At 38.9% G+C, this 12,691-nt stretch overlaps 1 protein-coding gene across 3 annotated transcripts in view; it reads left to right on the forward strand.

Moving 5' to 3' along the window:
• Positions 1–12,691, forward strand: part of LIPC (lipase C, hepatic type) — a 71,060-nt gene that overhangs the window by 51,047 nt on the left and 7,322 nt on the right. For 2 of the 3 annotated variants that reach the window (XM_026856442.1, XM_026856443.1), the window contains 5 exons: positions 3,674–3,861; positions 5,455–5,634; positions 8,003–8,120; positions 10,048–10,281; positions 11,656–11,898. In XM_026856442.1, the coding sequence (XP_026712243.1) occupies positions 3,674–3,861; positions 5,455–5,634; positions 8,003–8,120; positions 10,048–10,281; positions 11,656–11,898 (963 nt within the window). The remainder of the gene's footprint in view (positions 1–3,673; positions 3,862–5,454; positions 5,635–8,002; positions 8,121–10,047; positions 10,282–11,655; positions 11,899–12,691) is intronic. The other variant, XM_026856444.1, reaches the window with a different exon arrangement.

Genomic DNA, 12,691 nt, shown 5'->3' on the forward strand with positions numbered 1-12,691 from the left:
ACAAACAAATTTAGGAAGATACATACTTTAATACATGTAAATAATAAACAGATAACTTAGAGAAAAGCAAAAGGATAACCTGCTACTTATTGTCTCTTAAAGGATGGGTTAGATTGCATTTATTTCTCCCTCTTGAAACCGTTAAATATAAATGCATTGATTCAGAGGTGACTTAAGAGACATGTCTCTGAATAGGTGAGACACACAAGAGCAAGTGGAAACCAAAACATTTCATTTGTTTCATCATATTTTCCAAGGGCTTTTTAGCAAGACTTTTGTTTTGATGTTCTCATTTTATTCTCCAGCTCCCCAAATACTCCAATTTAAAGCACTCTGAGGAACTGAAACTGTATCTGTCTCTACCACCTGCCCAAATGCTTTCAAGAGAGGCAATTTCAAATAAACAGCAGCAGGAGATACACAAGTAGAGAATTTAAAATAAACTGACAAGGGTCTTTTATCAATCATTTTTATATAAGCAACTTCTGAGAGTAGGCTGGCACTCTTTCATGTCTTGGACCACCAAGCAAACAGGTTGCACCAAAGAGTGATCTGTACTGAATACTCCGAACGTATTTTACAGTTCTTGTAGATGCCATGAATTCACTGATGGGTATTTCTTCATATTACCTTTCCTTTGAATAGCATTGTAATTAAAAAAAAAAAAATAAAAGAGAGGGAGAAATATAATCTAGGTCTAAACTCCTTACTAACATTTAATAACTTTTTTTTAAATCATGGTTCTGCTATTACTGAACATGACATTACATTCTCTGCTTTCTCCAATTCCCTGCACCCAGAAATTAGTTCTGAACAGAAGTAACTAGAAAGATGATAGGGATATGGATCTCTGTTGACAGTTCTAACATTGTAGTTGCTAATCACATCTGCAAACAAATTTCCAAGTTCCTCACCCCTGCTTCAAAAAGCCCAGGTAAATAAAGAACCCAAACCCGGGATGTCCAGGAAGAGCTGAACAGGAAAACCTTCCCTTTGTTAAACTGTGGGATGAGTTTTTATGGATTATTTTAGACTACTGTGTCTTCCACACTGGTTCAAAGCATGACAGCAGTGTCTGATAAAGACGAGTTCAGGAAAGATCAGCTGTATTTAAACACCAGTATTTTGACACCAAGAAAAAAGAGATTTCCTAATGTTAATCATGTCTTAGTAAAGAACTGGAATTTTGACTTTTGATAGACATTGGATGGGTCTGATTTTCAAAGAAAAATAAGAAGTATCCTCTGCACTTTAATGGTAAAGAATCATAGACAATCATCACCAGTACCTAAGGAGCACTCATGCACAGCTTCCACTGAGAGTATCATTGCTTCACTACTGAAAACAGCATTCTAGCTCCAATGAATTCTTATACCAGCCTCTTTCTAAGCACATCTTTCTTCCAGTTCCAAAGAGTCACTAATGCCACCCGCCAGTAGCATTATCTGGATGATCTGAAAGCCATGAAACACACAGGGAAGACAGTATGAGTGGCATGGTTTTATATGCTCTCCTCTTCATGGATTTTTCAAGAGAGGGTTAAAAGTATGTTACCAGAGTGCTAACAATGGTTAGTTAACAGCCTCTCCTCTCCCTTTAGAACTGTTTGGGTACAAACTACACTCATGGTGAGTTTGTTGACTTACCTTTGTCATGTGTGCGGGAATATAAAATAGAAGAAACATGAAATGAGAGCTCAGAAAACTATGATACTTTTCAGACAAAGCAACTGATGCTGAGAAAAGTATCACATTCATTTAAACTTGAACAAAAAGGGAAGGTTTTTCAAAAAAGTCTTTCTAAACATTATATTTTTAGTCCAACTGCCCTAGATTTTTACTTGCTTGCTATTTTTTCATTCATTCTTTTGTGAGTGATATCTGCTTTCCATTTAGCAAGATTAGCAAGTTAAAGAGAGTGAAAATACAAAGGAATTTCATGAGAACATAAAAATTTACACACAATGATAACCTACCAAGAAAGCAATAGATTTTAGTTTTGACTATCTTATCTCATCTGGGACTCTGGAGCAACCTAGATTTCCAAAACACCACTCCATGTTTCAGAGTTCTCAGCAATGTTTTTTTCTCCATGTTTTAGAGTTTGCAGCAAACAGCTTTCCCTAGAAAGCACATAGCCTGGAGGTTATGACAGGCACTGCTAAACAAAGTAGCAGGGGTTAGTGAAGAGGATTTTCCATACCCAACAGGAACACCGACAGCTATGCTTCTAGCAAAAATAGCTCCAAGGGAAGCATTTGTCAGACTGAGAGACCTGTACTCTTCCACGTCATAAGCTCTTCTTTTAAGTGATAAAAATAATCTGGCTATTGGAAATTAGGGGATTTTCCCTAGCCCAGACAAAAAATCATTAACATGTCACTGTCTTTGCTCAATTTCACAACAGAATTCTCTCATTCTGGGGACCACAATATTTGTGTCACTTGTTTCTTAAATGTGTTGGATACTGGTCACACTAAAATAACATCACAACACATAAGTACTCTTTTGGAAACATTTCCATATATGAAAAGAAGGAAAAACCGTCCAAAGGATACAGGAGATATATTAAGCCTTTGACAAATCCGCCCATGAAGGGACGCTGCAGTAAGCCAGGTGTCCAGGTAGCAGGGTGTGTATGCATGCTTACCTGTATGATTATTAAGTATCATGAACACACCAGCGCCCAAAGTTCAGCATCCGTTCAGGTTTACCTAACTAATTTTTCAATTGCCTATGGATTAGGTGAGTGTCATTGAAACATCCTCATCAACCCTCTTCAGCAAGACCTTATTGAAAAACTCTCCCTGTAGAGTTCCATGACAGGAATATTGGAATTATATTTTCCTTTCTCACAGCCAAATCACAGTAGTGACTCATAGACAGTTTTGTTATTGATTACTACAGTCAAGTCTTTTTACCCTTGCATCACTTCCAATCTGTGAGCCCCATTTATAGAGAAATTCCTATCAACTATATGACCTTGCACTTCATAGCATGAGATTTCTATTTCTGTTGCTGTATTTTCAAGGTCATCTATCATTTCTGAAAATGCTGTCCTATACGTACCAAGTTATTTTATCTAAAAGTGAAACCACCAAAAATATTACAACTAAACCAAGAACATTTCATCTTGCCTTTTTAGAGGAAAAGAATAATTTATGACATGGTCTAATGGTTTTAAGCAGTCACCTAAGTCTCTAAGCAGAGTTATAACCCTGAATAAAATGGGTTTTTCTAGTGTAATAATGCTTGCTCGGCAATTACTAGCAAATGCACATTAGTAAAATATGCCCTGCAGAGTTAATAGCCTATGAACGTGCTTGCTTGTGCATGCACAAACACTGTAAAGTCACAACACCTGTACTGTGATTTTAGAATACTTACACATTCTATAAGGGCCTCAAGTAGAATGATCAGTATTTCCCATGTAATTGTTATCGCTCAAATAGATGGACTCAGAGGCACATCCAGACCATCTCAAACTTTCAAAAAGATCATTTTTGTGACACAAAATCTACAGCTTAGGACCCACCTGGACTCAGCACCAATTATACATCGTTAGAGTTTCAATCTTACTAATTTACTCTGTTTTACAAACTGTGTTTCACTAGTAACTTCTTCAGGTTTTAGACTCCACCCTGTTATGACCGTTGTTATGAATTTCATTTCAGAGGCACTGGGATCACAGAGTCAGCACACTAGAACAAAGAAAGATCATCAAAACCTAGAAACCAAATTTCGACTCTATACAGATACAACTGAAGAAGGCTGTCAGATTTTTTTTAATCAGTTGGAGACCCTTGACAAATGCAGTTTCAATGCCTCTCTTCCTCTGGTGATGATAGTCCATGGCTGGTCGGTATGAACTCTCGTTTTATTTTTAATTTAAACTACATCTGATTTGATATACTTTCCTTCTCATTATGCTAGTGCCAAAAGTAACTTCAGAAGAAAGGTTGTGATTAGAATGATGGTGGATTTCCCTGGTAGCAATCATGGCTAGAAATAATACAAAGTGGATATTCCCCACTGAGATCCTAAAGGAACAGTCTACAAGCAATTTTTCATACGCGAGTCCCATGCCAAAGATTAGATTCAGCCCTGGTTTAAAGCCAGCAGAGTTCGAACAAGTAGCTGAATTAACGTGCTATGCCTCTGGAGGACTGAATACCAGTTTTATTTCTCTGATATGTTCACTGCCAGATATTTACAGACTTACTGAAAAGAAGTGCGCACAGTCCTCCCACATCTTTCTCATGGATACATCTTTAAAGAGAACTTCTCTGTAAGTCCCTTCAGCTGGAAATGAAGCCTCCAACGTCAAATGAATTATTACTGCACTCTTTCAGTTACAACTGTAAAAAAAAAAAAATCCACCATGAAAGCCTTTCTCAAAAGCGTAGCAGTGCTAAGAGTGACTTTTGATCAGCTTCTCAGTTGAAAAACAAACAAAAGAAAAGGCAGGACAAGAAATAATGTCATTTTATCAGATCCCCGATTCCCATAGAACCAACGCCATCACATAAGGTGGCAAAAGGGATCTTTCTTGTACATCTTCAAATATGTAGAGAAAATCTGAGCAACACCTTTGATGGATATAACTCTCTTATCAAATTAGAGCAGAGCTGACTTCAGATGAAATATTGCCCTAGATTACTTTAGCCAAGCCTCCCAAATAAGAATTTGTTCAAAACCTACACTCTCCTTGAAGGCAAACCATGGACCTGAGGCCGCTGCCACTGAAGTTTATCATTCATATTAACAATCTGCAGAGGTGTTGGGCTCTTAGAGGAATATGTATGGAAACTCAGAACCGAGACTCCCAAATTCTCTTAAAACAACAGAAGAGATAGGGATGTTCTATCAAGTGAGGAAATACATACAACTAGAGCAACAGTTAAATCTGATAGATTAAATAATACTTCTGGTCCATCAAATCAGAAACAGACTTTGATGCTAGTAAGGAAATTCTGATTTTAAAAAAAGAATGACTCAAAAAATCAGATCTCAAAAAATGGAATGGCTGAAGAAGGGAAATGCCCATTGGTCTGCAATCCTCCAGCTTCCCATCTCTAACCCTTTTAGTTTAAATTTACAGGGACAGCTGCTGTTGAATCAAATCTTAAGTTTTCTGGGAACTTCTGTCATTCTTTTTAATCAGTAATACCAATTATCTCAGAATGAGTGAAAATATTTAGGGACATCATTTTACTGTTAAGAGTTCATGTTACAAGACATAAATTATCATGCAGTTCTTATATTGATTTTTTGTCCACCAAAACCCAAAAATTCTCCATGATGAAGCCCCTAAAATCTAGTTGTCAGCATTAAGCCTTTCTTGTTTATACTACATTTTTTGTTTCTATAAGCTTTTCACAAGAAATATTTGGCAGAGTCTGCTTTCCCATAAGAATGTTTGGTTTGGGGTTTTGTTTGGTTTTGTATAAAACAGGTGGATGGAATGTTAGAAGGTTGGATTTGGAAAATGGCAGCAGCTCTGAAGTCTCAGCATAAACAAATTAACGTGATCATTGCAGACTGGCTTACATCTGCTCACCAGCACTATCCCATTGCTGTACAGAATACACGCCACATAGGACAGGAGATAGCAGACTTCCTGGAGTGGCTGGAGGTAAGATCCCCCAGATGGACACATGTTTCTCTGGAAAAGACCTATTTACCTGTTCTCATACCACCTTTCTGAAATACTATGCTGGTTAATCCTGTTCATTTCAAGCACTTAATACATTACACATTTTTCTTCCATAAACTTTCCTATGACTTCATAAGCCTTTCATCATGCAGGAGAAAAAGGCAAGTGGTCTTGTTTATTAAAATATTTTGATATATCTTTAGAGGAGAGATAATTTCATACTACTTTAGCTTTTCAATTAGCGTGTGTGCAGACCGCTGACAGTCCCACACTTTGAAAGCAGGCACACATTATCATTTGCAAGTGGTTAGTTCAATAAAATGGGTTTGTGTTATCTGTGTTTAATTTCTGGTTTTACTGCAGAATTCAAGCATAACATTGGGTCTGATATTTGCCTCAGGTCCCCAAAGATTATTCTAAAATAATAGCTTAGGGATCCAGAATGTAAAGCAAGACCTTTCAAGAGGACAGACATGCCTCACAAAGCAGATGACATGGAGGTAGCTGTGAGTAAGAGGCACACTAACGTATTGCCTACTTATCAAAACTCCTGCTGATTGGGGGGCAGTGCCCATGGCTGGATGCAAGAGGCTGCAGACAAGTCTACAAGGGATCACTGGTCTCCAGCACCATTTACGAAAAGGTGGAAAGCAAAGACTACAATGAGAGTCACTTGTAGAAACCAGGCACCCTAAACAACTCTTACTTCATCTGTCTCTAGTACTAATTTAAGCTACCTAATTTGAAATGACATTACACTTCTATACTTCACAATGAATTTCTGAATACATTAACTTAAATATGGTGAGGCCTAAGGTGGAAGGGAAATACACTGCAAAGCTGAAAGGTTTGTAGCAAATACCCTTGAAGGGCTGTCAGCAGGAATGGCAGGGCTAGAAGTCATGAGATACGATGCCCAGTTAGGCACAAAAGAAAAGGTAGAAGAGACAGAGTCACTATTTTTTGTTGTGACGTTACAAGAAACCTTCGCACTTGGTCAAATGTAGTTTAAGCTGATGGAGCCTAAAGTCGTATTTTGAAGCTGTTTAATTATTGAATGAATCAAATGGTGGACTTTGTTCAGTTCCCAGGAGGACACACCACACTGTCAACAATAAAGACTGACTGTGATTTCTCCAGTGTCAACAAACAAATCGAGGCTTGAATATATGACTCCTTGCTCCAGCACTGTAGGCAGCTTCTCTTGTACTATGATATGTTCCAGGATTTAAACATACCATAAATTTTCACAGCATTCAGCTGAGCATGTTCAAGCAGTAAACCTTCCTTCTGTTGAGAAGGACCCATCCTGAGTTTAACAGTTAAAAACCCTGTATTCCCACTGCCATAACTGTCTTTCCACTGTGCTTCTGTCTGTTTACAGGCAGGCACATATTTGAAATACCCTCAGTGAATGTAACAAAACCTGCAGTGCCATGCAACATTTTAATGGAGAATAAAAATAATGTAAATCTTAGCACTCCTAGTCCAAGAGTTAATAGGGCATGATCAGTGGTAATCTCAGCAACATCCATTTCAATAACAGCTGCCAAGAAAACAGGTCAGATCTTTCTCAACAGAAGTTGCCAAGTTTCAGCTCAACTTTACAAGAGACAGGTACTGAGACTGCAAAGTCACTTCATCGGGACAGGCAATATCGACAATGAAATTAAAACAGAGGTTTGCCTTTCCTGCAAGAAATATATGCCACATTTCCTTACAAGTCAGAAAAACTTTAAACCTTGCAGCTCAGGTGAAATGCTTAAGGTCTAGATAGTATTGATTAGGCAGAAAGGCAGGCCTGAGGCCAGTTCTGCTTCAGTAGGTGTGTTGCAGATCAGATAACCAATTCTGTGCAAATTAGTCCAAGAAATGTCATTGCCCTATCACTTACCATGTCTGATCAATGTTTTGATACTTTGGCTTCTAAATTTGGCTTGTGCTAGTATCTCAGGCAAAAAAAGCAAGGTGCTTTCTATAGAGGATTGTTTTATGCTGAAGTTAAAGGACAGATACCATTTTATAGTCGCAGGAAAGTCAAATGCTGCAGACAAAAGGCAATGCACATTTGCATCTCTTGCAACAAACAGCAACAAAAATCCTGCTATCCATGTTGATGGTTTTTCTGAGCATGGTGCATGAGTCGCAGTGCAAGGAATAAAAAGGGGGCAAGGAATAACATTCAGCCAGCAAAGAAATTTAGTGCATGATTCACGCACCTCATTTGACCTCCATCATCAACATACACATTTCTTGTGTTACAATTCATGGCATTCCTAGCTTGCAGTATTTCACTGTACAGTTCTCAAATTTTCTGCATCTAAATCAAGCTGCCACTATCTTCCAGGAATCCATTCAGTTTTCCAGAAGCAATGCTCATCTAATCGGGTACAGCCTAGGAGCTCATGTTTCAGGATTTGCTGGCAGTTACATCAGTGGTACAAACAAGATTGGAAGAATTACAGGTAAAGACTTAAAACTCTAAGAAATATAACAGTCAACTGATTTAAGGTACACAAATGTTTGACATACCAGTGTCATATCACTGCTATTGAATTGCAAAAGTTGGACCTGAACTGGTATTGCATTGCAAAAAATGGAATTGAATAGCAAAAGTTTGCCACAGTTTAGAAGTTTCATCCCACTGGTTTAGAAAACAGATTTAGAACATTTAACAGAAACACTTTTCAAGATGAAGTATCATAGTATATCTAGCTTTGATCTTTCCTGCTTCAGTACAAATTATGACAAACAAGCATGGGACTACAAATCATAAACCAAAGACTTTGGAAGTTGCAAGTTGTTTACATTTATCTTGCATCCATTCCCAGTAATACCTTAAACTAAATGTGAGCCACTAACCTTGGATCTTTGGTCACTCTATTGACCCAAAGCCATTCAAATACACTGTGCATCATTAGCAACTCATTTTGAAAAGAGTATTACATTGACGAAATTGTCTAACTGTGCTTGAGCTTTCAATTGTGGCAAAAATGATAGTCCTGGATTACATTTTACAAGAAGTATATCATTAGAGCACTCCTAATAGATGATTAAAGTAAACAGAGTTAACCATAACACTTGATTGTTTTGACTAGTGACAGTTTGAACCTTCTGTAGTGTTTTGTATGTGTATTAATTGTGAGTTTAATGAAGATGCATTTATAAGGTTATTGATACACTGTGTATTGATTCTGTATAGACAGAAGTGCATTTGACATGAGGCCCGTATCAGCTACATTTCGCTTTAATCTGATTTGGGAGTGAGGCAAATATGCATGACTGTAATTTGAAGTCCCAATTCTGATCTTGGATTCATTGCCACATAGCACAGTCCCTTATACAATCAGCTCTTGTGACAGTGCCTGCATGCCAAGCAGCTGATTTTACACAATGTGCTGTCCTATTACACCTGTACACACTGAAGGACTTTAGTTCATCAGCACTGCCTGTTCAAACCACATTAGTACATCAAACCTCAGTAATGAATAAGTAAAAAACATGAAAACGTGTTATTTATTGTAATAGTTATATGCATTCTTCACCAAAAAATTTCAGACTTGTAACAATAAGCTACAAGAATTCATAGTGACAAAAGCTATTAAAAATAAAAAGAAATGTATGCCTTCAGGGTGAGATCCCTCCTTGTAGCCTGTGTTAGTTGTCTTGCCCAGTTACATCTATGCATCTATGTCTGTTTGTAGAAGCAACTGAAGAATCTCAAATTTAGAAACTTGTCATCAAAACTAAAGGCAGTTTTAAACTATACAGGTAGTCCTTCTCCATAAATCAGTTCCCAACCAAAAAGAGTACTATGCAAAAATATCTGGCAAACTATAAATCAGCAAGACTCCCTAAGTGGAGTATTATTTTTCTGAATACTGTAATAATTTGCCTTGAAGACCTTTAAGGCTGAAAAATTATTATAAACATCTACTAGCCATATAGCTCTCTTAAGCAATAAGTGAAGCTTTATAAAGTTTCAGGTCCCAAATATGGGCTAAAAGTCAACCTTGTTGTGGGACTGTTGTCTTCAAAAGGGCCTCTGAAACGCATGACCTCTAGAGTATGAAAGAAAAAAATTAAGTAAACACCCCTCAAGTGACAAAGCAGTAGTGAGCATGGTTTGTCCATAACAAACACATCTATCTCTGGGCCTGTGTCCTTGTGCATGCAGCACTTACTGTTTATTACAATGTCTGTGTTTACCTTTTGGTGTAACCACGTACCCTCTGCAGGACAAGTGTTCCTAGCACTGCTTCTATCAGTGAAAGACCTTGCAAAGGACCAGGGCTGTCTGTTTTTAAACATTTATCACAGACTTTTCTCATAACAGTAAAAGAACAGCCCATCTGCACTATATCACAAGTGGATTATTTGCATTTGTTGCAGGCCTTGACCCTGCCGGTCCCTTGTTTGAAGGAATGTCGCCAACAGACCGTTTATCTCCAGATGATGCAAACTTTGTAGATGCAATTCATACATTCACTAAACAGCACATGGGTCTCAGTGTTGGCATCAAGCAGCCTGTGGCTCATTTCGACTTTTATCCCAATGGAGGCACCTTTCAGCCTGGCTGTCACATCATGCACGTGTATAACCACATTGCGCAGTACGGAATCACTGGTAAGAGCCGACAGCACAAAACACGCAGCATCCCTGCAGCGCCTCCGGGAAACTTCACCTGTCTCCAGGGTCTTAAACAGGGTCTCCCATGAGGTTAATCTCCCATTTCTTGTAAGGAAATTTCTTTTCCAGAAACTGGTTATCTGATTTTTCATGTGTTGAGCTCAGACTGACCCCAGTAAGAACCCGACTGCCTCGCACTTCTGAGAACGAGGCCACGAGCCTCCTGCTGTCAGGCACTTCCGAATCATTTAAAAGATATTTGTTTCAGTGGTAGAGGAAATGAGAAAACTTATTCTAATTAAGCCAGATTCATCTAGTGTGCAATTAGTTATTTCAAATCAAACAAAACACAGGGTTGTACTACTCACCTGCTTCATTCACCTTTTCCCAACTCGTCGTCCTTCAGCTGTGCAGATGATGCTCTCTCTAGGACCTGACTGCCAGCGTTCCAGGCTAGGTTTTATATATAGAAGTTTATTTCCAATGTACCTAAACATAAACATATAGAGAGACTGATGCAACGTGCTGAAAAAAGGTAAGTACTGATGCACAGTAACATTAGAACTGTTCGCTGAGAAACCCCAAGAGTACTGTTCACCCAGCACACTGCATTGCAAAAATATTTCTCAACTACCATCACACTATCTAAAAGTAGGCCTGACTTGTTAGCAGATAATTCATGACAAATGTGAAACCATGCATCAGCTAAAAAGCTTATCGGTGAAGACATATAAAAACAATCCATCATGATATATCCTGATTACACAGAAGAAAATAACTTTAGGAATTTGATGACACTTCAGGAAGAAAAAGATACTTCTTGTAAAAGCAGATCAATGCATTTAATATTTATTGTATTTAATATATTTTTTATCCTTTTCCCTCAGTAATAGCGGCAAGCAATTTTCAGTTCAACATGAGTTTGTCACTCTGGTAAGAACAAAATCTGACATCACCACATGAGCACCCAAAAGACAACAGTGTTCAACCGTTCAGAATGAGGCTGCTGTCTTTAATATGTCTTGATCTGAAAGAATGCATCTAGCTTCACAGAGTATTTCATATCGACCAAAACGCCCAGGACAATGAAATCAAGGTTCATAATTACAGTCCTAAACAGTCAGGCTAGAGAAGTTTAAGGAGCAAATTATTCAAATTTATTATCATGTGGGTTCAGCCAAAATATTTTTGGATGATCCTAAAGTCAGGTTGCTACAATTATGATTTCTGAGGCAAAATCATGACATTTTACTAATAGATGGGGTGGGGGGAAAACAGTAACATATGTTTTTATTTGGGTACTGTACTCCTCGGCAGTTGAAATGGTAAAGAGCAACAAGGACATGCAAAATCTTGTTTGCTTTTTTTCAGGCATCACTCAAACTGTGAAATGTGCTCATGAGAGATCAGTTCATTTGTTCATCGACTCTCTGCTTCACAATGATAAGCAAAGCACAGCATACTGGTGCAACGACATCAACACTTTCAACAAAGGCATGTGCCTCAGTTGCAGAAAGAACCGGTGCAACACACTGGGCTACAACATCAGGGAAGAAAGGCTCCCCAAAAGCAGACAACTCTTTCTGAAAACAAGAGCACATATGCCTTTCAAAGGTTTGTGGGAATACTTCTTACAGTCTCCAGATTGATCACAAAGAATGAGAATGAGCCTAAGCTGTGTGATCCTGTTCGCTCATTTGTTGAAGCTCATAGTATCTACGGGAATGATCAATTTGCTGAAACAACTGAGAATCCCAGCAAGCTGTCTTGATGCCCTTTAATTAAGAGCCCAACTCTCAGTATTTCTGTGGGAAAAAGCATGCTGGCCACAGGCTAAATGCAGATCTGAGGCCTCAGAGATGCGCAGGGTCCTGATCTACAGGATTTCCCTACACCTGGCCCGTGTTGTAACATATGCAGGCACGCAGCCAAGACAAAAAAGCAGCATAATTGCTCTGGGAGGCCTGTAAAACCTCCTGTTCGGAGTTTGCCCAAATTTTATCTGCAATTAGGCTGCGAGATGACATATAAATTATTACTTTTCAAACAACAGATAGACAACAGCATGGACTTCTACAGGGCCGGACTGTGGAACTGAAGCAAACTGACTGGTACTCTAGCTCTATCTCCATTAAATTACTTTATGGCGAGCACTAAGTAACAATTTTGTAAGCTCAGGAAGACAATCAGTGTGGCTTCTTCGATGAATTACCAGACAACAGAGGGGAAGCTCTCTGGCGGGGAAGCGGGGCCCCTCTGCAGCTCCATGACAAAATGGCCGCGGCCCGGCCCGGGGTGGTGCGGCGCGGCCCGTCGGCCGGGGCCCGTGAGGCGGGCGCCGCCGGTGAACACTCACCTGCCGGGGAAGGTTCCAGGGCGCTTCAGCGCCAGGACCTGCCGGGCTGCG

The sequence above is a fragment of the Athene cunicularia genome, assembly GCF_003259725.1.
Source record: "Athene cunicularia isolate RWA chromosome 10 unlocalized genomic scaffold, athCun1 chr10_part1, whole genome shotgun sequence".
In the NCBI taxonomy this organism is placed as follows: domain Eukaryota; kingdom Metazoa; phylum Chordata; class Aves; order Strigiformes; family Strigidae; genus Athene; species Athene cunicularia.